This window comes from Camarhynchus parvulus, chromosome 1A (genome assembly GCF_901933205.1).
Source record: "Camarhynchus parvulus chromosome 1A, STF_HiC, whole genome shotgun sequence".
In the NCBI taxonomy this organism is placed as follows: Eukaryota; Metazoa; Chordata; class Aves; order Passeriformes; family Thraupidae; genus Camarhynchus; species Camarhynchus parvulus.
In genome coordinates, this window is record NC_044586.1 from 7,935,334 (window position 1) to 7,961,470 (window position 26,137).

At 41.6% G+C, this 26,137-nt stretch overlaps 1 protein-coding gene across 1 annotated transcript in view; it reads left to right on the forward strand.

Annotated features, from left to right (window-relative positions):
- Window positions 1–26,137, forward strand: part of BORCS5 (BLOC-1 related complex subunit 5) — a 60,574-nt gene that overhangs the window by 15,903 nt on the left and 18,534 nt on the right. The window contains exon 3 of the mRNA XM_030960150.1: window positions 24,433–24,590. Coding sequence (XP_030816010.1) covers window positions 24,433–24,590 — 158 coding nt within the window. The remainder of the gene's footprint in view (window positions 1–24,432; window positions 24,591–26,137) is intronic.

The following is a 26,137-nucleotide window of genomic DNA, read 5'->3' on the forward strand; positions in this document are numbered from 1 at the left end:
CTCACGGAGTCTGACATTGGTCTGACCCTGTGTGAAACTGATTTGTGCTGCTAACCTGGCAGAGAACTCTTGTTGTGCCAGGTTAATTTTCCACTGCTAATAATCTGCTTTGGTCTGTTGCTCTATCAGACAAATGCCAGGGCTGGTACAAGAGAGGAGGTGGATGCAGGGCCACCACCCCTTTGTGACAGTGATGAACCTTTAGGAGGGATCTGATGGAGCTTCATGCCAAGGCTTTGCTCCTCTGGTACTGAGTGTTGCTGTTTGATGACCCAGGCCCTTCCCTTTACTTCGTGCTGGTGCCAGCTCTTGTTTGGGTGATGTGCTGAAACACACTGACACTGCCATGAAACTGTGGTCTCCAGGTGTGATAAAAGAGCTTTCCTTGTTTTTCCCTTGGTGGGAATCAAGTTTCACAGAGAACTGAGCTCCCTGTTTGGCATTAGTCTGGCAGGTGTGTTCAGGCATCCCGTGGCACACATATGCTGTTCCTGCTAAGAACTCCAGGGTGCATCCATACCTTTAGATGAAGTCATGGCTCCCACATCTGATTGCAGCATTTGCTGAGTAAAATAGGTCTAGTAGATCATACTTCTGCCATTTATATTGTCAGCCACGTGTATATTGTCCATTTCAGCTGAACTGTTTATTTTTATCAGCAAACTTCAGTAAGAAATTTGGACCCAACAGTAAGTCCCTGGTGGAATGAAATTAGATTTTTTTTTGGCCATGACTGCAATTGTTCTGGATATCAAAGACAGTCTTAAATTCTTTTTTGTTTTTAAAGACACTGAATAGCCATTCATTCTTGGCTGTTGTGCTTTTATTTCTCTCCCCTGTTAACTGCTTGCACAACTTGACATGAAAATCAATAATTCCTCATTGATAATTGCTCTCAGGCTATGACATCAGGATTTTCTGGAAATACAAATTCATAGTGCTGATAGCAGACTATGTGATTTCACTCTGGAAACTGGCCAGTACAGTTGGATTTCCTGATGTGCAGGAGATGATACAACACGAGTCTGTATATGTGCCTGACACGTTTGGTCTGTGTTTTTGATGATACCACATGAGTCTGTATATGTGCCTGACACATTTGGTCTGTGTTTTTGAGGGACTGATGTGTTACAAGAACAGTCTGTAATTCAGGTATGCTCTGATGAAACCAGAGCACCTCCTTGCTATGAGCTGCTGGAATATTTTGCTGTTCCTACTCAGCTGTCCTGCTTTCTGCCTTTGCATTATTTATTTTTGCTTAGCAGAGTGATTAAGTGCTTCTTCCAAATATTGCTGCAGGGATTAGTCTGCCATAGGCTTTTTCCTTCTGGCATTCCCACAGCTCCGGGCAGTTTAATACCTTCAGGAGGCCTGGTGCAGACCTGCATGGAGGCAGTGCTCTGCTCTGAAGCAGATGTGTTCACAAGGATTATCAGGAACATTCTTTGCTTGCACGTGGGTGGAGTGGGCTCAGTGTTTAAGTGAGACAGACCGTGGCAGGCGGCTCCAGAAGTTAGGAATTGCAATTAGATGCTGGAACAGTCAACCACAGGATGCTGCTGGGGCCAAGAATTTAACAAGGTTCAAAAAGGAGTTGGATGCTTGCTTAGGGGTTAGGAATAGAGGGAGTTGTCAGAATAAATGATTACCAAACGTTTTGGAGGGAGTCTCATACCTTATATTTTCGAGTCCATGCTGGCAAGGTTACCTGTCCTCTGCTGATGCCTGGGCTCCTAATATTCCTGTTAAGGACTATTAGTGTGATCAGTATTTTTCATTCCTCCTAGAGTGCAATGCAGCACTAGTCAGTTCTCCAGTTATGATCCCCTTTGGCAGTTCTCTTTTTGAAAACTATGCCTGAGGCTTTTGGGGAGCTGGGAAAATGAAATTTGCAGCTTTGGCGTGCAATGCAGTTACAACCTCTTGGTTTTATGCACTTTAGGGGAGGGCTGCTTGTGGTAGGGGAAGGTACATACACCCTCAGCTGTAATACCATTGCTGTGAACACCCAAACTGCCTTGGGAAGGAGTAGATTTGGGTGTTAAGGACTGACTTTTAGGCACTGCAAAGCAGTGTCAGGGAGTCTCAAACCAGAGTAGTGGGGCAGAATCATTCTCAGCTAATAAAGTTGTTGCTCTGAGCTTGGGCTGTGCATTTCCCCCAGACCTCAGCCTGTATCTTTTGCAAGAGTCTGTACTGGGCTCTGTAGCCTTGCCTGCTTGTTCAGCATTGACTTGTACCTCTTCACAAAGCTTTTTAGTTTTAAACATGTGCATTGTACACACCTCAAGCACTGCAGTGGTCTTTGGGGAGTGGCATGAGCACAGCAGGTTTCATCTCCTGACCTTCCAGCTGGCTCGCCAAGTTCACTTGGAGCTTAAAGCTGCTTGAAGGCAGTCTTGTTTTCCCCACTCCCTTGTGTTATCCCTGCCTCTCATGCAGCCAGACAGGGAGCTGAGCCAACTGAAAACTTAACCCTACTCTCTCTAAAACAGCACTGGTTTCTCTCAATCTCATTTCCCTGAGCTGGCTTTCCACCTAGCTGTAAAAGCAGCAGTGATGTAAAGGAGAGGTCAATATTAGTGTATTTGGGTTGCATATGGGGATGTAGGACAGGAGCTTTGGCTTAAACTGGCCTGCCTTGTATGCTGAAATACAGGGTTTCTTCCAGCAATCCTGAACACAAATTCAAAGCAGAAACAAGTTTGGGGGTTTATACCCTTACTTTAAGTGTTTGAGCTTAGGCTTCCATGAACTGTCCTCATTCCTCAGGAGATTATTTATTTATTTATTTATTTTCCTGACAACTTCAAGAGAAAAGAAAATAAGTAAAAAATCCTATGAGTTAATTCCATTGCTTTTGGATAAAAATGAGAAGGACAGAATTTTCATTCTCTTCCTGTGCTTGCTGGAAAGACCTGTTGCAAACAAGGACAGTGATATTGTTGAGGGCTGCTTATTAATGTTTTCTACAGCAGCAGTATAATTTCTTGATAGCTAAATGGTAGGATTTTACACTGTGCTTCTACCAGTTTTAAAAAATTTCCTTAGGAAATAAGAATAGGATGGAAAGAGACTTCCAGGATTTCAGGGATGAAAGAATGGATGAACGAATGAGTGAAGCCTTGCAGTATATGGTCTAATCGTTGTGGGGAAGGTGACATTTGGTTGTAGGGAAAGTCACCATTTAAAAAATAATTTCGGTGATGTGAGTCAAAGACGTGGTACCTTCAATACAGTGTGGTTAAAAAAGGAAACTTGAGTTTCTTTACATTGTGATTTTTGTGCTGCAGCCATAGTTGAGAAGGGATTTGTTTCTCCAGAGTTAGAGTTTTCTGCCCTGTGTTTCCAGCCTGTCTTGGTGTCTGGCAGTGGCTGGGTGAAGGTTAACATCTGGGATGCAAACTGCTTCCTCTTTTCCAGGTTCTCTGCTGACATCACCATTCTCTTGCAGTGAAACCTCAAGGATGCAGACAGAACTCCTCAACTCCTGCCCCAGCTGGTTAAACCAGGACAGATTGGTTAAAGCATGCACAGAAATAATGGTGCTGTTGCAAAATGTTCAGACCTCGCTTCTCCTTTTTAAATTGTACTGAGACATGACAGTGTTCTGGTCTCAAAACTGGTGGAGTCTGTCAAACATGTTTTGTGGTGTTAGTCTGGTGGAGAAGAGATTGCCTTCTTAAAGACTGAACATAGGCAGGTTGGAGATGAATAGTTGTGAAATTTGGTGTGCTCTGAGAGGGGGGAGGTTGGGTTAAATGAAGCAAAGGGAGTGGCTTTCAGTCATAGATCTTGGAATGCTTTTGGTAAAGAGGACCAGAGCAGCGCTTCATGCCCTTTGCTTGGAGCAGAGAAGGGTGAAACTGCTCCTGTTGAAAAGACAAGTGTGATTGTTGAAGCCAGTGGGTGCAGGTGGCAGGAGGTGCGTGACTCATGCAGGAGGGGGAGTTGTAGCTTCTTCCTGTGTGACCTCGGGGGAGTGTTCCTGTGTGCAGCTCCTTTGGATGACAGTCATGCATGATTTTGAAGAACTTACGTGGGCATCACAGAAATTTTAAGTTGAAACGCCTGTGTTTACCTTAGTTCTCTCGAAGGAAAGACTTGATGTGGATTGAAGTGTTCTGGTTGAATGACAGTTGTCTTTATCAGCCACAAGCACTGAAGAGTTGCATGCTAACCACAAAAATTGCCACTTAGACATTTTTCTTTTAGACAAAAATCAGAAGGCAAATGGAGAAGTATGGGAAGAACATGTGTTTTCAAGCTCTCTGAAATCAGCATGTCTAGAAGTACAGGAGATAGTCCTACAACTTTGCTGATGTTGAAAGAAAAAATACTAAACATCCTGAAATTAGCAATGCAGTTATGGAAGTAGCACTGAGTCTCAGTGTGTGGGATGGGTGCATGCACACTTTCACATGTACATTAATTACAATGGCCTGATACTGTGTCCTGACCACAGTGAGCTTGCTCCATTTTTCAGTAACTCAGAAAGGAATTTGGCCCTGTGAATGAATTTGAAATGCTGTCAGAAGCATTCTTTCATGTTCCAGGAAACATGTGCATTCTGTGGTTGCAGGCAGTGATGGCCATATACCAGAATGCAAATTGTGTGCTCCTTGCTGCTGCTTCTCCCACGCAGGCTGCACTTGGCCAGTTTGCATTAACCAGGTGGGAGAAAAGAGGCAAACACTGAGTTAGAGCTCGGTGTGAGTTAAAAGTTCTGTCTTGGTAGCATTTCTGTGCAGCTCTTCGATGGAAGGATATAGAATGATTGCCCAAGACCCTGTTTGGTTGTGTTTTGAGTATCTCCAGGGATGGAGACTCCCCAGCTTCTTTGGGTACCTGATTCACTGTTGGATTGCCTTCATAGTAAAAAAAAAATCAACCGAACAAAACCAAAAGAAGCTTATGTTTATGTGTTTCAGTTTTTGTCCACTATGTCTCATCCTTTCACTCCATACTTGATAAGAGGCTGACTCTTTTTCTGCCTCCCATCAGGTATTTATCATAGATGGAATTCCCTTCCATTCTTTTTCTTCTTGAGGATAAGCAGCTGCAGCTCACTCATCCTTCCCTTGTGGGACAGATTTGTAGCCCCTTAATGATCTCTGTGATCCTTCACTGGACTTCCTGCCAGCATGTCCATGCCTGCCTTGTACTGGGAAGCCCAGGACACAGCACTGGGCTGTGCTGGCAGAATGGAAGGACCACCTTCCTTGATCGGCTGTCTTCCCTGTGCAGCCTGGGATCTCTTGGCTGCCTCTGCTGCAGAGGCTTGCTGTTGGCTCATGTTCAACTTGCTGTCTGTCTGTCTGTGAGTCCTTCTCTGTGAGGCTGCTCTCTCCCCCAGCATGAGCTGGGGCTCGGGTTGGCTGCTCCCCTGGTGCAGGACTCTGCATTTTGTGTTGCTGAACTTCATGAGATTCCCATCAGCACATTTCTCCAGCCTGTCAAGGTGCCTCTCAATGGCAAAGGTGTTTTCAGCTATTTTATATAATCTGAAAATTTGCTGAGGAGGCTTTGTCCCTTCATCTAAGTCATTTATAAACATGTAAAACAGTATTGGCCTCAGTATCATAGTCTGGAGTCACACCACCAGACTGTCCTCCAGCTGGACTTCATTCCACTTACCACAACCCTTTGAGCCTGGCAGCTCAGCCAGTTTTCAATCCAGCCAGTTTTCAATCCACCTCGCTTTTCTCCAGCCCATTTAGAGGTTGTATGAAGTTAAAATCTGTGTCAGTAAGGACCCATTGAACCATTGCTAATTAAAAGGTCCAGATAAATATTTTTTGAAACAAGAAATTAAAAAGAAAGAGTAATGCAGAGAGAGAAGGTTGCAAAAGAGCAGGGAAAGGAAAGGAGGTGGATAAAAGTATGGTTTTGGGTGGGAATTCTGCTAATGAGCTGTGGCTTAGCTTTTCCTTTGTCTGTAAGAGACTTTGGAAATGTGGACTCATTTTTGGAGGAAAGTAAGTCAAAATGTTAGGAAGGAAAAGTTCACAATCTTGTTTGGAGATCTCAAAAAGCTGCACAGAAAACCTGAGCTGTGCCATGGCTCAGTTTCACAAGGACAACTGGCTGAAATAAATGTGCTGGATTCAAACCCTTCTTGTCCCCATAGGAGAAAAACTTTCCTTTGATTATTGTTGATTTATACAAACTTTTCTCTCTTGAGTATGGGAAATGATCCAGTACTTAATTATTGGGCATTATGGACCTCAAGGTTATGCATGCTGTGTACATGTTTATCTCAGCTGGTTCTGTTTCAATTGATACTAATTGGTTTTGTTGAAAGAAAAGCTTCTGATAAGATGTCTTGTTATCAGGCTTCATTTGAAGCTAATTAAACCCCTGAGACAGCACTGCTATATGTTTTTTAATTCCTGTTGTGAAAAAAATGCGTTTATTTTGTTCACAGGCATGTGAATTGCTGTATTGCAGCTCTCACCTCCCTTGTGCATGGGGTGTATCCTACTGGAGGAAAGCTCTGGCAATTTCTGCAGTCTGTCTGCTGAAACAAACCAGCCAGGGAGATGTCGGTCAGGCAAATGCCACTAAAATTAGATGGTTAATTATAGTCAAGGTCGTTTGGGAATTTGTGTTCCTGTCAGTATTTCTGTGAACAAACATCCTATTTCTGGGTACTGGAAATACTCACATACTTCAAATGCTGTAGAAAAGATACCCTAGAAAAGAACTCAACCCTAAAGTGAGCACAGGTGGGACCTGGCACTCAGGTTTCCTAAGGAGCTGCATCCCTACTTGTCAGCCAAGGCTTGTTTCACCTTTAGGACAGCAAAACAACCACTGGTGTGGTAGCATCAAATGAAAATGCTTCTCTATCCCTCCAAAAACATTCCCCCCTTTTCCACTCAACTCTGTCTGGACACTGTATTAAGATATGTTTCAATGCAAATGCTTGTAAGCAATTTTGTGCTTAAAATGTTCTTTGTGTATTCTGGAAAATCAGTATTTTTAAAATTTTAAGACTGGTGTGTATAGTTTCTGTTTGTGTGGGCTTTTTATGGCATGCTTGTTCATGTTTGGTTAAAGGTTTGTCGTGTTTCTGTGTGAGGTGTTAGTGCATCTGCCTGTCTGTTTAGTCATGGAAAGGGACAGGATAACCTTGAGGGCAATCTGTTACAGTAGTGGTGTAGCATCTTATCAGGCCTTCAAGGCAAGAGGAGAATTCCCATTTATTTAGGCTGGCTGTCTTATTGGAAAGAGAGAGGGATCCCAATAAGATTAAGCACACTACTCTGCAAATTTTGTATTTGATGGCTTTATTTTTCAGCTGCTACTAATATTTGACAATTTTGAAATAGCTGTTAAGAAAAGAAGAAATAAGACCTTGATCTTCCTAAAACACCTCTCTACAAGATGGCAACCTTCTCACTGAAAATTGAGATTAAAAAGTCCAATTGTTGATTAAGGTTAATTTGAGAGCCTGGATGTTACTTGCTCATGGTTTGAGAACATATTCCTTGCCTGACCTTGACTATGATTGTTACTTGTACTCTGCCTACTTCCATTAAAGCAGTCAAGGCTTTTAGAAAATCAGGTGATGAGGAGGAACAGTCTTGTTTGTTAACATTTTCTGTATGAGCTAGGAAAACAAAAAGGGAACTACACAAGAACAGAGCTTGCTGTTATTATGTGAGAGAATGTTACAGGGAACCCTGTGACAGCAGGTGCCACTGGGATTTGTGAACTTGCAAGAACAGTTGGATCCAGGTGATGTTAGAAACACCACCGAGAACTAGGAAGGTTGAAGAACCCAAGGACAGGTTGAGAGGCCTGTCTGATCTAAACACATTCCTGTGCTTTGTTTGAAGCCAGGTTGTCACCTTGCCTTTCTTCCTTCTAACAGCCTTCTCTAAGTTATGGTGGCAGGGCAAGGAGTCATTTCCTGTGGGTTTTTCTGGGTACTTCTAATGCTCTAGTACAGCTGGCATATGTTCATGGTAATATTCAAAACTAAATTTTTTTCTTTACTTTCTTTCTGAAGGTACTTGTTCATTGTGTCACATAGAAGCTAAGGAAACATTGTTTTCATGAGCTGTAAAGAACAGCTGCAGCCTTTTCCTGAACACTGGGGGAGATTTTAGGATGGGTTTCCTAGAAAAGTGGGAGACTGTAGATTGGTGCTAGAACATCTTCCATTTACAGCAGACCTTTCCTTCTGGATAAGTGTACAAATGGATTTTTCTTGCTCCCCAATGACCCAGGGAGGGATGCAGTTGTAGTTGCAACATATCAATTATCCTGTTAATCAAAGTTTTTGTAGAGTGCTTGCTCTTTGATGGGATTGTATGTAAGAGCCAGTCAGCATAAAAGGTATCTGTATCCAGTCTTTATTCACTGCTAGACATTTCAGGGCTCTTGACCTTTACTCAGACCTTTTAGGTTTTGTCAAAATTTTCTCTGCTTCTTGCTTTAATAGATTGTCCATGGGCCACGGACAGATAGCAATGCATTTCATTCAGCACTAGTTGTCTGAAGGCACAGGTTGATGTGCTTCAGATAAATGTCAGCTTGGGTGTAAGGGGTATGGGGAACATGCCTGGAAAAGGATTGTTTGCTTCCCTTTTCTTCAGAAAGCTGGTGGCTTGTGAGGAGAGGATGGGTTAAGGAGGGAGGGGAGAAGAGAAAATCATAGGTTCTGCATCAGGTGGGAGGAAGGGACACCAGCCCATTAATCTGCTAAGGATCTCCCCTAACTTTAGAGCATGCTAGGAAAGCATATAAGAAAATCTGTTAAAAAAAAAAGAAACCTAAGGTTAAAAAGACATAGGTCTGCTCTCCTAATTTTTTTTTTTTTTTGCTTCTCTGCAGTATCAGCTTTTTCTTGTTCACAGAGAGACAAACAGACTCTTGTTTCAGGGGAAGGGGGTGGTGGGAGACCGGGTAAGCAGCAAGGAATGTCCTGTTCACTGCTCCAGGTCGGAGACATGCAGGGGGGAGGATTTTAATGTATAACAAGCAGCAAAGTGTCAGCAAACAAACAACAATGAAAGCAAAACGCAGCCAGTAACCTTGGGGCTCTGACACTGAGCAAATGTTTATCAGAGGAAGATTCTGCTGGACATCACCGGATAAGAATGAGTTGATGTCACTCTTGGCAAGGGCGGGAGCTCGTTTTTTTCCACACAAACAGCACAACACAGCAAGAGGAAGGAGAGGGAACGGTGGGAAGGAGGGGAGGGGAAAGAGGAAGAGGAGGAGAGAGCTGTTTGCTATAAATTGTTCTAATAAAAATGTACTAAAGCATGGCTTGTTTTGTTGGAAGGGGTCTCAGTGCTGGGACATAAATAGACAGAAGTTAAGGATGGACTAGGGCTCCTCCTGCACTGTGGCTCTGCAGACCTGTACACAGATTCCTGACAGCTGTTGCATAATTTGCTTTGACTTGCTCCCAGTCCAAACTGTGCTACAGGCTTATTCCTGTGGCCCTCATTCAACAAAACCTCATTTGGCTTCAATGGGAATTTCTGCTTGAATAAAGAAGTTCAGCTTTTGTGACCTCTGGTAGTTTCTATGCCTGGCCAGTGAATAGGAGGACATCCCCTCACCCTCAATCTCTGTATGTCCTTAATTTGAAGCTTCATCATATTTTATACTTCAAGTAATGCAGAGTTTTCTCTTTAGAAAAAGAGACTTAGATTGCATAGGCAGCAGAACAGTGAAAGCTGCCTTTCAACAGGGACCACTTGCTAGCCAAGAAGCAACAACTGGTAGGTATTTGATGAATTTCAAGGTGAGCAGTCCTGGAAAGCACCTCAGAAAAGATGTAGGTATGATGAGTGGATGTAGTGATAGAACAGTTCAAAAATCTGCTCCTAGAAATGAAACAATCTTCTAAAACAAAAAAAACCCATGGGAAATCTTTAACAGCATCTAATCTATGGGTTGTCTATACTGAAACATCTACTGCTCATCATCCCCTGTATGAATGCTCCTGCAGAGCATAGAAGTGACAGGAATTCTAAGAAAAAAATTGTTTTAAAACATATAACAAGAATGGGAGTTGTATGATGTTTGCTCTGTGTTCATGCAGTCTAGCTCAGAGCAGACCATTTCCAAAGTGGCTCAAGTTAAACTAGAAAAGAGCTCTCCTAGGCTGGAAGAGGTGCCAGTACTGAGCTTCTAGGAATATGGATGTGAGGTACTTTCTGTGTCGTGTATCCTTCCCTTTCTCAGCCTCACCGTGTACATAGGTTGCTATCAGCAACCTGAGCTGTGCAAACATCTCCAAGGTGTTTGTGTGGTTACCAAACAGCCCTTCAGGATACTGAGGACTTGTGGGAAATGGGGCCATTCTCTTGCAGAACCTTACAGGGTTTAAGAGCTGGGTTGTTCAGAGCCCAGACTTTTCAGATCAGTTAAACAATGTAAACATGTTCAGCTGGCTCTCACTACCAGCCTTGTAAGGAGGCAAGGCTTTACATTTGACCCTCTTGCTATGGGATTCCCTTAGGTATGTGTGACCCTCTGGAAGCTTTTCCATTTTCCATGAAGGACACGCTGTGTCCTTCAGAGCACTCAGCTAGCATGGTGTGGAGGGAGCACACTGGAGTGTTCTCTGCTGAATGACCTTGCTGGACTCGTGTGCACTGGAGACCTTTGCAGTGACTCAGCTCTGGGCATGAGCAAAGAGCAGTGCATCAGCCCTCGAGGCACCCTGGACAAGGAAAAGAAAAAGCTGTTGTGTTTGTGTTGGCTGGAGCCTTTGATAAGCGCGGGCAGTTTCGCTTGGGAAGGAGGAACAGTCAGGTTTGTTGTATGTTCCACTCCTTTACCCAAAGCTTTCAGAATTGAACAAATAATTTAACTGCTGCTGCAAGTGCTGTCCTCCTCTCCTAAATTAAGTCAAAAGAAGGGGAAAAAATCACACATTTATTACCTACACAGTTGCATGAAAATATTTAAGGTTCTAGTGAATTTTTAGGAGAGTCTTAAGAAGTCAAAGCTCTGGACTTTAAAGTTGTAACATGTCCTAAATTGTTTTATACCTTAATTTTAAATAATTTGAAGAGGCAGATACTGTTACATGTTGCTATTGCTCATATTTATGTAGAGCTGGTTTTCCTATTTCTTCTCCAGTCCAGGAAGAGATGCATATGTGTCTGCACTACCACAGTTTGTTTTCTTATTGCTTTTAGACTTTTATTGTTAGAACAGAGATGTGGAGTCAACATGTTGATATGTATTTATATTAGTAAGAAATGCTTCATAATTTCAGAACAAAAAATGGTTCTTTTGTCATCACCCCTGTGGTTACAGATGATCCCAGATGATCAAAATTCTTCCCCTACAACTTCAAAAAATGTGTAGCCTTTACTGAAATCTACCTGTCAGTCTGTTTTTGTGTTGTTTGAAAAAGCAGTGCTAAAATCACTGCAAAAGTGGAGATGTTTGCATTGGACCTGATATGCAAACAGCATTTGGAACAGCTGCTTTCTGTTAATAGCTGCAGAATTAATTGTTGTCAGTGTCACAAACCAAGTATTGTTTCAGTGAAGAGAAAGTGAGCACTATGGACATGTATATATATTAACATTAAACTCAGCAGCTGAGTAACTGTTCAGTGTTTTTAGTTCTGTTTGGCTGTTGTGCATATTTTCTAGTATGAGTAGCATCTGGTATTAGTATGTCCTCGTGTACCACAATTACTCTCCTTGGTGGTATTCCATAACATGATCTTCCTCACAGTGCAGGAGGCTTATGCCAAGAGTGAATTCTGTGCTCAGGGAGGTGCTTTTGTAAGTTTTCATGCCAGACTCTGCCCCAGACTGTGGAAGAATGTCTGTCTGTCTGTCTGTCTGTCTGTCTGTCTGTCTCCAGATCAGCCCCAGAGCAGGAGAGTCGATGTAACAGCTGTGAGGAGGGAGGACATACCTATGGCTTTGTGTTTTGTGCTGCTGCTGAGGCTTCTTGGCCCCCTTGTGAGCCAGCTTGGCTCAGGGGGATGAGGAGAATCCAGGAGTGACAAGTAGGAAGTTTTCTGGTAGGTTGGTGGCTGAATCCATCTGTGCAGGAGCTCAGTGAGAACCAGAACTGGAACAAGGAAGGCAGGGAGGGGTGGCAGAGCAACAAGATGAATTCCATTTTCGGGACAGCACCCCAAGATCTACTCAGGATGTCATTCTGAGAGTGTCTTTAACAGGGACAGGGGACTTTTCCAACTACTAGGAGGCTTTCCAGCTGGAAGGGCTTTATAGGTATTGTAATGGACCTTATAAGTACCTTTGTGGAAACTTAGAGTATTGGGAATATTTTTTTGTTTGTTTTGGGGTTTTGACTTTTAGGGGAGCACTGACTTTGGCTTTTATTCATGGAGAAAGTTTCCTAGACTTTAAGGTAGACTAGAATCTATGAAAGTGTAAAATAGATTATAGAGAGTAGTATAGCTGGATCACTTAGATCAAAAATTTTAAGTTTTGAGATTTTTAGTATGTTGTAAATAGAAGCAAGATAGAAGACACAGAGTATTGTCCTAGGTTTCTGCTTCATGCTTCTTCTTCCTTCTTCATGGGTTTGAGCAGCATTTTGTAATTAAGCAGAAAAGTCTGCATTACAGACTCTTGGGAATCAGTTATTGGGTTAAAAGGGAAAATAATCAAAGTGTCAGTTCTTAATTAAGTAGTTTAGATTTAAAAGACCTTGTAACAAAAAATTGTTAACCATGTTGTACCTTTTAATGAAAAGCTACCAAACTCACAGTAATAAAACTATTTTACTAATAAAAATAATAAACATTTAAGTCCAAACATAAACTACCATCTCAAGTGCCTTCAATCCAAACTCAAAAAAACCAACAACTAATACCCAAACATACCTTGAGGGAGATGTGATTTAGGATGAGCAAAGCTCCACCTGCCAGTTATTAAAAACCTTTATGGTGACTTTTTGCTGTAAAATGACTGATACTTTCCATGAGAGACATAGGATACTGGTTCATGCTGTGTGTGAGCACACCATCAGCAGGCTGGATATAGAAAAATAAAAAAAAATAAGGGGGGATGTTTTTACAGCTGTTCTGAGGGGGTTAAGTGGAGGAATGAATGAATTGTTCTATTCTGGCTGTTTCTAACTGCAGAGAAGTGGTGCACGTGCTCCAGTCAGGCTCAAGAAGCTCCCAGGCTTCCTGAGCCTGGGCTGTTGCTTATAGCTGTAAAAGCAGCACTCCTAGAATGCAGTTGCCTAGAAGGACAGGATCACACAAATGTTGTCATTAGGTATTCAAAGCTTGCTTAAGTAGCAGCTTATTTTAATAGTGAGATTACTCTCTTTCATAATGTTTTTACTAATGAGTTCATTTACTGAACTGCAGAAGGAATGTAAACTGAGGAGGTGCAGTTTGCTTTATTTCCCCGGGAATTTTAAAACACTTTGTGCTAAGGTTTCCTTTTTGTGCTTTGTCTTTCTTCAAGGCACGTTGCACTTGACAGTATTTGACAGAAGATGATAAATACAGAGGTAATACAGAGCACAGAGGGCCACTTACTTCTGTAAGTGTAACTGTTGAATGTTTTAGGTGCCATAATAAGGCCCTCCAAGTGATTAGTTTCTTAAAAATACTGTCACAAGTAAATAGTGTGTGTGTTGTAGGCTGCTTCCCTCTCCAACTCAGCTTTTAGGTAATTTCTGTATCCTAAATTTGGTTGTTATAATTTCATGCCAGTTCCATGTTTCCCTCTGGATTCTTTAGTAGATAACCATTTACCCTAAAAAACAAGAGAATCCAGTTAAACTTGTTATAAGAGCCATTTCCTAATTTCTGTAAAGTATATGATGTATGAGCTATATATGTATTGATTATAAAATATCAAATGTTTCCTCAGCCCCATTTGGACTTTGCTACTCCTGAGTAGTGCAGCCATTTCAAGTCAGGCTGGTAAAGCCTTCAGAGTAGAAAAGTGTCATTCAAATTAAAATTGCAAGTGACATGGCAGCCCACATTGTTAGCAAAACTGCTGAGTGATAAGTTAGGTTGCATGTAAGAGAAGAAGATAAAGTAGAAGATGTCAATTCTGTTGCATTTACAAGTTTACTCCTGTTCTTTGCTGCATTTTCCTGAATGCACATGGTAGAGATAAGTTACTGTTCCTAGTACCTGTGGCTAGAACATGCCAATAGTATATTTTGGACATTGCTTCTTTAATGTACATTTTAAACAGTACATTGCTCTTGAAAAATAGGCAAAGGCCATGATATGGCCATAATTCTTTTTATTATGGCAGTGTGCCATCATTCTGTCCACTGTATTGTGTGGGTACAAAACTGATAGGAAGTAAATGAATTGGAGTTGATGATTGTTGTGAGTCCCTTCCAACTTAGAATATTCTGTGATTCTGTGAAAAGTACCAAAGAGAAACTGTTTCATGAATATAAATGTTGGTTATACCAGCACCAGCACTGGCCTTGGTTTGCAATTATAAAATACTGATAAAACATTCACCAAGAGATCCTATTACTTATTTTAAAAGGAACTCTTTTTGTGAAGGTTTTCTCTACCACTTTTAAAACAGTTTTCTCCATGCATGGAAAAGAGCAGAAATCTTGGACTTGCTGAACCTGTTGGTAACTGGCCTGTTGATCAGTCTTGCTCCATATTGTGCTGTGAAAACAAATTGCAAACAAGACTCTCAGATTTACATCTGAACTGAAGAAAATGCCCAAAAGTAAACTGACACTGCTGTCTGTTAAATTTCTCCAAACTTCTGGGCTCTTGGTGTAAGCAGCACAGTGCATGTGCCCCATTGTTTACCTGGGGTTAGTGTGTGTACACAGGCTGGAATAGCAATTATTATTTGTTATTATGGAATTATATTATTTGTTATTGTGGAGTATTATTGTTATTGTGGAATAGCAAATGTACCCCAAATTCACATGGGTGGCCTTGTGCTTAGAAGTGATTTTAGATGTCGCCTTTTCTCTAAACCACAAAATACTGGTATTTGAAGCTTTTTTTTTCTGTTGTGGATGAACACCCCTGCACTTTTGTCTAAAATAAGCATTGCTGTGAGGCTTATCTTTAATACTAGTAATAGAATCAGTTGCATGGGTTTTGGCTAGTAGATTTTTTTTAAAAATTCTTTAAAAGAAATTGAGTTTATATGATCCTGCTGTCCCATTTCTCATCCATCCACAGCCTAGAAAAGTTTGCAGCAAGAGAGACACAAAAGGTAGTTGAGGTCCCATTATTTTAAGGAAGATGGATGGGCAGGTAAAGTTGGGACTCACTTAAGGCTTTGCACACATAAACTCACTCACTTTGCACACATAAAATAATTGAAGTGACATCTTGTTGCTGCTGGAACAGAGAAGTTCTCTGTCCTTTCCTTCCCCCTCTCCTGCCTCTCCTGGGACTAGCTCTAGTATTTCATCCTTGTGGTGCTCTGATTCCTTTTGCCTACCCTAGAGGAAAGAGAAAACCACAGGATTAGTTGTCTGTGGTTTCAGTGGAGTGAATAATTTTCTGTGCAAGAGCTGTGGTGAGGCACGTGATGAGGAAGGTGGGAGTTGGATCCTCCTTTCTGTGGAGCATGAATTTGGGAGTCAGAAGGAAGAAGCTGTTGATTTGGCTCTGGCTTTTATGAACCTTTAGTAGATACCTGGGAATCTGTGTGTGAGAGGCTGTGTCAGTGCTCAGCCCTGGTGGTGCTGTAGGAAATGAGGCTCCTCTGCTGCCTGTCCCTCTGGTGTTTGGTATTTGAGGGTCAGAGAAGGGGAGGGATGTTCTGGTGCTGAAGTCATCGGGCCAAGGGACAGCGGCTTCCATGTGGTCTCAGATAAATTGTCTAATGTCTTGGTGCCTCAATTCCTCATCTTTTAAGATGTCAGTCTTGTAGCTTTTGGGTTTGCAGAGCAGTTAGAATAACAGCTCAGAATATCAGCTGCAGCCCTTGGATATGACATGCTTGTATGACCACATGATTGTACCCCATGGGTCTCTCACAGTGCATTTTCAAGGAAAAAAGGGTGTTGCAAAGCAAACACAGCTTACTGCACAGCACAAGAGCTTCTTCTCTCACTTCCCTGTCAATAACCCTGTCCTTTTTTCCACCCTTGTGTCTATTTATATACTTTGAGGTCTGTTGCAGGAAGTTGGCCCTATGATATTGGAACTGTGTAGTCAAAACCACTTATTTTCCATATTCTGTGCTTTAGAAGTGAAAAGTTCATGGGGAGATGGACTAAGAATCTTGACACTTTTAGTTGACAAAGCGCAGCTGTGTGCTTTCTTCAGAGTATATTGTGTACCTTTTTCCCTACCTGAAGCTTCAAAAGAAGTTTCCAGTTTTGTGGCAATCTCTAGGAACTTTTTGAAGGTGTAACCCCTGGGCAATCTTGTACTTGCAGAGAGGCACATCTTTAGTGACTCCAGACTGAAATCTCAGCACCTGCAGATGGTGCACTGTTTTTTCCTTTCCTTTTGGACATTCAGGTTCCTAACAACCTAAATGAGGCAGCGTTTCTGATTTATTTCAGCTTCACTTCTTTTAAGTATCACAAACAAATACTTATTTAATATAAATAATAGTAACAGCAAATTCCCCCTGACTCACAGTTTCTTTAATGTAAGTTATGTGATCTCAATAGGTGGAAATGTGTAACAATTTGGGGGGTTTGTCTTAGAATGGCAGCAAGCTGCATTTTTATAGAAGCCTAAATGTCCTGAATCCTCTTAATGTTTGCTTTTTAAGACACATGCTGGAGGAACAAAAGGGGAGGTGATTTTATATTTATATATCTCGGTGACTAATGTCTTGCAGGCTGTAACTTAGGGAGTTTTAGGAGACCCAGGTGGGGAATTCACACAGCATATTGGGGCTCTGGTCAGAAAAGTTGCCTCTTAAAGGATTTGACAAGAGGAGAGTCCTCAGCCCATGTGTCACCCATGCAGAAGTAAATGGTTGCATGGTACCCACTCCAGAGTAGAGGGAAAATCTGCTGCTGCAGCCAACATTCTTTGCAACAATACAAATGTGTTCTTTGCTCACACAATAGCTATTCAGTTTGCCTACAGTCATTGTGCTCCCCCACTAAAGTTCAAAGGAATTGAAAATATACACAGGCAACAAAGCCAGCTTTTGTTTTGGAGTTGAATATGTGTTCTAGTACAAGGTATTTTTTCAGTGAGATTTTTTGAAAATTAACTGCTCTGAGTAAAAGATCATGTAGTCATGAACACTTCAGCTTTAAGATTTCTGGATGAATAGCAGTGATTTATTTCATTTTTCAGCTTCTTTATGATTGACTTTTACTAATTCCCTTTTTCTTAGGGGTGGCCTGAGTTTTCAAATTTGAGTGTATAAATATTGATGTTTCCTAACTCAGGTGTTCTTAAAAACACACAAACAAACAAAACCTTCTTCAAGCAACCAAAAGCAAACCATCCAAAACCCCCCAACAAAACCAAAACAACCTTCAGAAAAGTTATTTTAGCAGTTCAGGCTTTGCTGAAAAATTTAGTCTTTTCTTGGTTTTTGAGAATGAGAGAGGAAGTACAGAATTAGAATTCAAAGCATTTAGTCAGTAAGAGTCCTGTAAATCTGATTACAGTATCTTTTGCAAGTATTTTAATACCTTTTGTTCTGCTGCACATAGGTGTGCAATTCTTTCTTTTCAGTAGATGATATTGAAGTGCACCTGCATAGAGAATATATGGAAATGAGCTCTCTATTGCAGCTAATAACAAAATCTGCTGCCTCCAAACATGTGCAAGCAGCAACGATCAAGAAACAAGACTCTGTCTTCAGGGATGTAATTTCATCTGTTTCTTGTGTGGATCTTTTTTTAGTACTTAGGAATCTTGAAGGTACTGGCAAAACAATCTTCCCATGCAAATAGCAACAAGGAAGACAACGATGACAGTTAATCTGTGGCCACTGAGGCCAGACTTTATTTGAGAAGCTGACCAGACTGGATAGCTTCTACCTAAGAGCTTTAGAAAGGCTTGATGAGGCAAGTTGTGGGGTTGATAGTTTTTAAATACCCTTGGAACACAGAAAAATTCCTGGAGACTTGAAAAACACTAGTTCTTTTTGAGCTGAAACTAATGTTGCCTTGATGACAGTAAGTGAAATTACTCTCTTGTATATACTACATTATTATTATATACTATAGTAACTGTAATCTACTCAAATCCATGTGGAATAGAAGAGCTGAGAAATTTTACTGTCTTGGATTAATTTTATGAAGTGGAATATCATTAAAAAAATGAGAGTGGCAAGAGAAGTGAAGAATGGTTGAAATAAGTTTCAGGTGGTACCGGTGAGTTTGAAGAATGGTAGAAGGAAAAGCAGTGTAGTTAAAGCAGTATGAAGGGACCTGTAGGCAAAAAGATACCCACACTCCAAAAACAAACAAAAAACTCCCAAACCCAGACAAAAAGAAGCTTGTGTTAGGAGAGTGAAAGATGAAAACTGTAGTGGATTTCTTAGGAAGTCATCAGAAAAGCAGAACAGAAATCTCCTTCAAAATGGCTTGAAGGAAAGCCATTTTCTACTTGTATCTACTTAATTTAAAAAAAAAAAAAACCCCTAAAAGCTTTTCAGGTTCTCTAGAAGCTTGCTGGAGAGTCTGTGGGATTGTCTTCAGAAAGGTCTTTCAGAAAAGCATCATTCTTTACGAGGATGAATGAGAAGTGTTCAAAGAAGAGGTTTTAGAAAAAATGGTAATGCCCACTGTAATAACCCTCCAAAACCAGGTACCAGCACCAGGAATGCTTCTGTAAAGCTGACAAGCCATTGTCAACCATGGTGAGCAATCTGATGCTTTATTTAACCTTGGTCTTGGGGGAAGACCAGTGGTGATGAGCGCTGTAATGCACACTCTTAAAAAGGGTGTTGGTGATTAGCAGGTCCTGCAAAGGGGTAGCAGTTATAAAAGCATCTGCATTTTTAGAGGTGTGACCAATATACTCTGGAGAAGAATTGACTTGGCTTTTAAAGAGAGAAGTAAGGCCTCAGGTTAGAGGTGTTTGAAGGTATTACAGGGGTAATCCAAGAAATTCAGTTATCTGTGGGAGAGGAGACTGATCCAGTGGGGTTTTTGAGCTTGGAAAGACGTTGGAATGAAGTACAACCTGCTCAGACTTCTGATGTGTCACAGCACAACTACAGAGCGTAAAGCAAGTGAGAAGGGTTTTTTTCATGCTGTGTAAATAAGCATCATAGTTATTGTCACAAGACATTGTGGAGATAGAAATATACCTTTCAAAAAGGAGTAGTGAAATTCAAGTATCCACAGCTTCACTGAGCACAGTCTTTTCTGCCTGAAATTTTTATTAATATCTTGTGAGGCATGAAAAAGATGTTTTTTCCCTGAATGTCCACTGTTGTTAGATGTTGGAAGCAGTATTCTGGGCAAGGTAAACTTCTGGCCTGGTTTAGGAAGGTGTAACTTCTGAAGTCCTCTCTTATATTCCACAGAAAGATTGGTTAGCTCATGACAGCAACTCTTTCTGGCCTTAGAATTAGTAACAAGACCCCACAACATCATATCCTTTGCTGTCTGTAATAATAAATTAACGACCTAGTGGTTTTCTTTTTGTAATGGCTGCTGTTACTGGTTGAAAAGGGGATTGACAAGTGGAAGTACAGAAGTCAAAAAGAAATATTAATGCTTTTCAGGTTGGAAAGCACTCAAAGTGTTGTTGGGATTGCCCACTAAAGCAGCAGAACATAACCATGGTGGGGTCCTGTGTTCTGTATGTGTGTAGAACCAGCATTGCGTGAAAAGCTTTCTTTCAAGAACTTCACTTCTAGTCATAAAAATGCTTTTTAAACTAACAGCTTTCTTCTGCTCAGTAGGATATGATTTGTTGGACGTGTATGTTGACCTGGAACCAGCAAGGAGATGACTAAGTAGGAGGAAAATGGTTTTAACATGCCTCTGCTTTGCCAAGGAATATGGAAACAATAACAGATTTGTCAAGTCTGTGGGTCAGCTAGCCTTGTAGTGATATATGATATTTCTCTGTGCATGACATACTTGGTGTATTGAGCTGTTTTTTTCTGAAGCTCAGAAATGTGATTCTTTCTTTGTCCCAGCTGCTGTTTGTCACCTCCTGGTCGTGCTGTTTACTGACTAGATGTGTGGGTAGGTGGGAGATTTGACGTCTCGTCATCATGGCAGGAGCAGAGGTGGTCTGTGGTCTTCCTTGTTTTATGGTGTAATTGGATAGCCAGGACTGTGCAATGTTTGGCACTTGCCAAACCCTTCTGCTCCATGCACTGGAGCTGTGCAGGAGGCCTTCTGTTCTCCCATTCCTCTTCTCTCCAGCCACAACACCCCCGTGGAGCCCCCCCTCCTCATGCTGGGGTGTGTTGTATCACTCATGTGCCAAGGAGCCTCTTCCCAAGGCTCCAGACAATCCTCCACATGGAGGATTCCTGGTGTGCTTCCTCCTTTGGAAGAGAACCAGCAGCTTGAAAAATGAGTATTCAGTTTAATAAGAAATGAAAGCTCTCGATGCTGTTTTCTTTTCATTTAAGAGCAGAACTGTGCTCTTGTGGGGCTGGGGAGTAATAATCCCACAGAAGAAATCCCAGGAACACCATTTCCTCAGTGCAGGAGGGATAGTACACCAGTGGTTGGTTGCTCTGAGATATGCTGGTGGCCAGGTTCAAGTTCTGGATGTTTCAGGAGCGAGCCTGAACCACTCAGTGACCTCTGTCTCTCCCCTTTTTGGCACTTGTAAGAGTGACCTAATAAATATGTTATTGCAACAGATGTGATCTCATATCCTCTTACAAACCACATGTAGAGCAGCCACTGAGGGATGGCCCTGTTCTGTGGAGAGGTCAAAATATGGGCCAAGGCTTTAAGAAGGAAGCATCGATTTTCAAGAGGAGAGATTTTTACTAGTACATTATATTCATATAAATAAGATTTACTAAAAAAAAATGCAGCAAATTAATTTAATCATAGAATGGTTTTGGTTGGGAGGATGATCAGATGGTTGGGAGGTTTTGGTTGGGAGGATAATAAGATGATCTTTGAAGATGGTCTAGTCCAACCACCCTGTCATGGGCAGAGACATCTTTCACTCCCTTTCACTAGATGAGGTTGGTCAAAGTCCCATCTGACCTTACCTTGGACACTTTCAGGGATGGGACATCCAACTTCCCACCACACTCATGTTTACAATGTTTAAAGACATGTTTACAGTGTCCTCCTTATGTCCAATTTAAATTTCTTCTTCTTTAAAACTATTGTCCCTTGTTCTGTCACCTGGTAAAAGTCTCTCTTTGTCTTTTTCACAAGCCCCTTTAAATATTGATAAGGTCTCCCTGGAGGTTTCTGTTTCTCAGGCTGAACAACCCCAGCGCTCTGTCTTTCCTCACTGGAGAGGTGTTCCAGCCCTCTGACCATTTTTGTGTGCCTGATCCGTGTCTGTCTTGTGCTGGCTCTCCAGAGCTGGATGCAGTGCTCCAGGTGGGGTCACACCTGAGCAGGGCAGAGGGGAATGTTAGTAAGAAATGTTAACATTCCTAGTGTGGTTAGTAAGTGGTTACAGTGAGCAGCCAAAAATGGTGGATTGACCTTCTGACAATGGGAGTTCCTGCCAGGCTGCATGGCCTTTTGGGGCTCTTGTTTACTGTACTTTTTCCTTTCTTGCAAGTTGAAAATAAGCTAAATTGTTCTCTGGCATTGTCAGCATTGCCCCAGAGGTCTTTGGAGAAACGAATTCCTTTGGTTTCTCCCTACTGCATCACCCAGAATAATACCATAGTCTATCTTTAAGCAGCATATGATGTTTGTTTTTTATCCCTAGTCCAAACATTTGTACTGGATTGTATTTCCCCCTCTGCTTCTTATGAAGGAATTCCAGTTGAATAGGGAATGTCTCCCTTTACTCAAGCTTGTGTTTTTCAGGATAGGAAATGAGAGGCTTAGGTTTATTAATTTTTGTTTTAGCATTATGTAACCAGTGCAATGCTGTAAGTACGTGAGTTTAAGTAGCATGTTCTTTATTAGCTCATTTTACAGCCCTTGGCCTGTTCCACTTCAAAATTTTCATAAGCAGCATAAGTTGGCCAAAGTACATACTTCATGTTAATTAAATCTCTCAAGCAGTGTCTAATTTTCTTTTTCCTCTTGAAGCTGGTGAGAGATTAGTAATAAAAGAAAATTAGCTGGCTGATAGCATCATGTATTTGATCAGTGCAAAGACGGGATAAGTGCCTCAGGTGTGTGGTGAACTCTTCATTCCTATGTGAACATTCAGCATATTAAAAGTTGACAACATTATTTGAACATTCATCCTGACAAGATAATATTGTAAAAGATCCCAATTTGTGAACTGAGGAAGCACTAGAATATGAAACATAAACAATTTTTATAAAGTCTTATTTCATTCAGTGGGTTTGTTCCTGTCACAGTTTTGTACTTTACCTGAAAGTAGATTTGAAAGATCTGCATCTAAGATTTTGTTTGAGATAACTCCCTCCAACATATAAAAAATAACTTGACTGTTGCTAATACAGGGTTTTGAGACTAAATGGTTTGTTTCCTCTCCTGACCTCTTGACTTGAGGCAACACAATTATAGTGGACAAATCAGTAAAACAAAATTACCTTTTTTAAAATCTCTTATGATGAGGCTTTGTGCGGAGAGCAATTGAGAGCATCCTGGGAGAATAAGATGTTGAGGGTTGATGAAATGTAAACCCGCTTCTTCTTCATATTTGATGAAGTTGCTGTCCTAGTTTTATTTTCATTTTGGTCTGCAAATGTTTTCAAAAAGGTTTAACTTGCTCATATTCATAAGATATTTCTGACTTGCTTCTTGGTTTCTATCTTGTTCTTGTGCTTTAGCTTAGAAATCAATGTCACCAGTTGTAGCTTCCAATAGGCACAGGGGCCATTCAAAATACTTTCCATTTTCCACTGAGGTACTTTCTTAGAAGAGCTTTTCCAATCCAAATAACTGGCATTTATTACTTTTTAATTGCTTAGTGTGATACTTGCTTACATTTGCTGTTCTAATGTCTTTTCCTGTCTGTAAAATGAGAGTCCCAGAGGGCACATGCGTGCAGTCACTGAATTCAGTTTACATAGCTTGATGGATGTTTTGGGAAAAGCACATTATGTGTATGTGCAGTTTGTCACAGATGGTGTCCCAACAAGAAAAGAGTTCTGCTAATGCTGAAGGAAAATTTTTTCCAGCTGCTGTGGGGAAGGTGGTCAGTGTGGCACACACATGCTTGAGCTCAGCAGACATTCTCAAGTTGCACTACGTAGGCAACAAACAATGGGCAGGAGAAATTTCTCTGGGCAGTTTTGCTCCTCTGAATATTAACCAGTGTCCCACTTTTAAGTCCAATGTCTTTTTTGTGAGATTTTTTGTGAAACCTGGTCATGAGAGTAGGTAGGGATTTTAACTCCATATTAAAGAAACAAAAAGAGGTATATTGCTAGTCTTTGAGAGTGTAAAGAAAAGCCTTAGAAGGTAGAAGAGTTCTGAAGCTTTAAAAAAGGCAAGGTAGGCAAAATGCAGACAATTCACCCCTAATAATTTAACTTAAGGTGGGCCATTTGTTTACTCAGGTTTATTTTGGGGGATAAGTGAATTTTTAGAGCTCTGGTCTTGGCAGTGTTAGTCTGGTGCAAATAGTATGACTCCAGTGCCCTTCTGAGAATGCTTATTTCAACTCCTTCCTCTTCTTTCTTACATAAATTAGGAGAGGGCTCATTCTTCACAGTTTATGATTTCTTGTGGAGGAGAAAAAACAGGACTTGGATATCGCTGAAAACCGAGGAGATGTGCATGATGGACATGCACTTAGTGTCTGTTCAGGCTCTGTCAGGGAGGGCCAAGTTCTATGGCAAACTGTTGTATGCACTGCTGTAAATTCAAAACATCCTTAAATGATTCTGAATTAGTTTTTCATCACCCCTCATAAATCTTGTCCGCTGGATTTGTTCTGCTGTATTGTATATGCAGGGTGCCCCGTGGCAGGAAGGAACCATGAATCTGACTCCATGTTCTCAGAAGGCTAATTTATTATTTTAAGATACTATATTGCATTAAAGAATACTAAAGAATACAGAAGGGATACTTACAGAATGCTATAAAGATCATAATGAAAATGTGACTCTCTCCAGAGCCCCGACACAGCTTGGCACTGATTGGCCAATGAGTGAAAACAACTCACAGCAGAAACCAATAAAACAATCACCTGTGGTAAACAATCTCCAAACACATTCCATATGTGAGCAAAACACAGGAGAAACAAATGAGATAAAATTGTTTTCCTTTTTCTCTGTGGCTTCTCAGCTTCCCAGGAGAAAAACTCCTGGGCGAAGGGATTTTTCAGGAAATGTGAATGCCACACTGCTGTGTCTTGGATTGCATTGAGCCAACAGCATGAGCAGTCAGATTAACTCTGTGCCTTCCTTTGCTCTGCAGGACTGCTCAGTGGGCAGACATCTCCAACCAACACCAAGCTGGAGAAGCTGGACCCGCAGCAGGTGCTGCAGCTGTGCCTGCGCTACCAGGAGCACCTCCACCAGTGCGCCGAGGCCGTGGCCTTCGACCAGAACGCGCTGGTCAAGCGCATCAAGGAGGTGAGGGGCGGGCAGGGCTGGGGCTGGGGCCATGCTGCGGGGCTGGGAGTGGTGCTGGATGAGCTGCAGCAGCCTGGGCACACCAGGGCAGCCCTGGGCTGGCACTGTGGCTCCTGCCAGGGCAGCTCTTGGGAAGGATGAAAGTTTGACAAGAAAGTCTCACAGATATGTATGCTTAGCAGAAGGATTTTTAAATGTAAAGTCTGATGAAGGAATAGAGATGGAAGCAAGTTTTGATATAGAAGAAAAGAATTACTGAGCCAGTCTTACTGGATAACCAAGGAGGCAAAGGGTAGGTTTGTGAGAAGGGGTTTTCATGGCTTAGAGCAAAGGATAAACCCACCTCAAACAAGAGGATGTTTTTACCAAGCAGGAAGATAGTACAGGCAAACAAGTCAGCAAAGTTGCAAGTTGAAAAAAGGTCTCAGAATTTTCCACTGCAAGAAAACTGAATAACAACTTCTAGCTTAAACTGTAATGTACTAACTTTTAGTGATTGGAGAATAGTGACATGAATATGGTAATTATAGTAGTTATGATAGGCTGTAGCTAATAGTTAAGGTATAGATTGGTTCTTCTGTATTAAGATGCTCAGCAAAGAAAGGTGTGTAATGCATTGTAGCCAAAACCAAAGGGTCTCCAGGCCTGCCTGCAGCTGGAGCTGACAGCTGTAGGCACAGGCTCTGTCACCCACAACCCTGGGCTGCTGTAATGCCTTGGATGTAATAAACTGCATTTTGAAGAGCTACCTGGAGTCCCACATCTCTCATTTTGGCTCTTACAGGCAGCCCTGTGAGCTCAGTGCCCTGCGAGCTCCGTGCCTGGGCTGGCACTGCAGCTCCTGCCAGGCTGGCTGTGTGCTGGCTGTGCCCCAGGAGGCCTGGCCATGAACAGTGGCTGCTCCTCTGTTGGAATGGCAGGTGCTGCAAGCAGCTCTCCAAGAAGTAAAAGACGAGTGAAGGTTTTAAGGTAGCGTGCCTTACTTAGGTCTGTACAGCATTGTGATGGTGTTCACAGGGGTCCCAGGATGAGGGAAGAGATGAGAATGTTGACTCCATGTTTCAGAAGCCTTGATGTATTACTTTATGATATATATTATATTAAAACTATTCTAAAAGAATAGAAGAAAGAGTTTCATCAGAAGGCTAGCTAAGAATAGAAAAGGAATGATAACAAAGGCTTGTGACTGACTGAGACAGTCCGGACAGCTGGACTGTGATTGGCCATTAATTAGAAACAACCACATGAGGCCAATCACAGATCCACGTGTGGCATTCCACAGTAGCAGATAATCATTGTTTGCATTTTGTTCCTGAGGCTTCTCAGCTTCTCAGGAGAAAAAATCCTAAGGAAAGGATTTTTCATCAAACATGTCTGTGACACAGCAAGGATTGTATTGTGCTCCATGGTTAGCTTCTGATTTGAGGAAAGCATTTATCTGAACATCTTCTATGGCTGGAGAAGGTAGTGCTTCAGTGGATTTGTTCTCAAAACCCATAACATGCCATCTCATTTCTGACCTCTATGGCAAAAATGTCTCCTGTGCT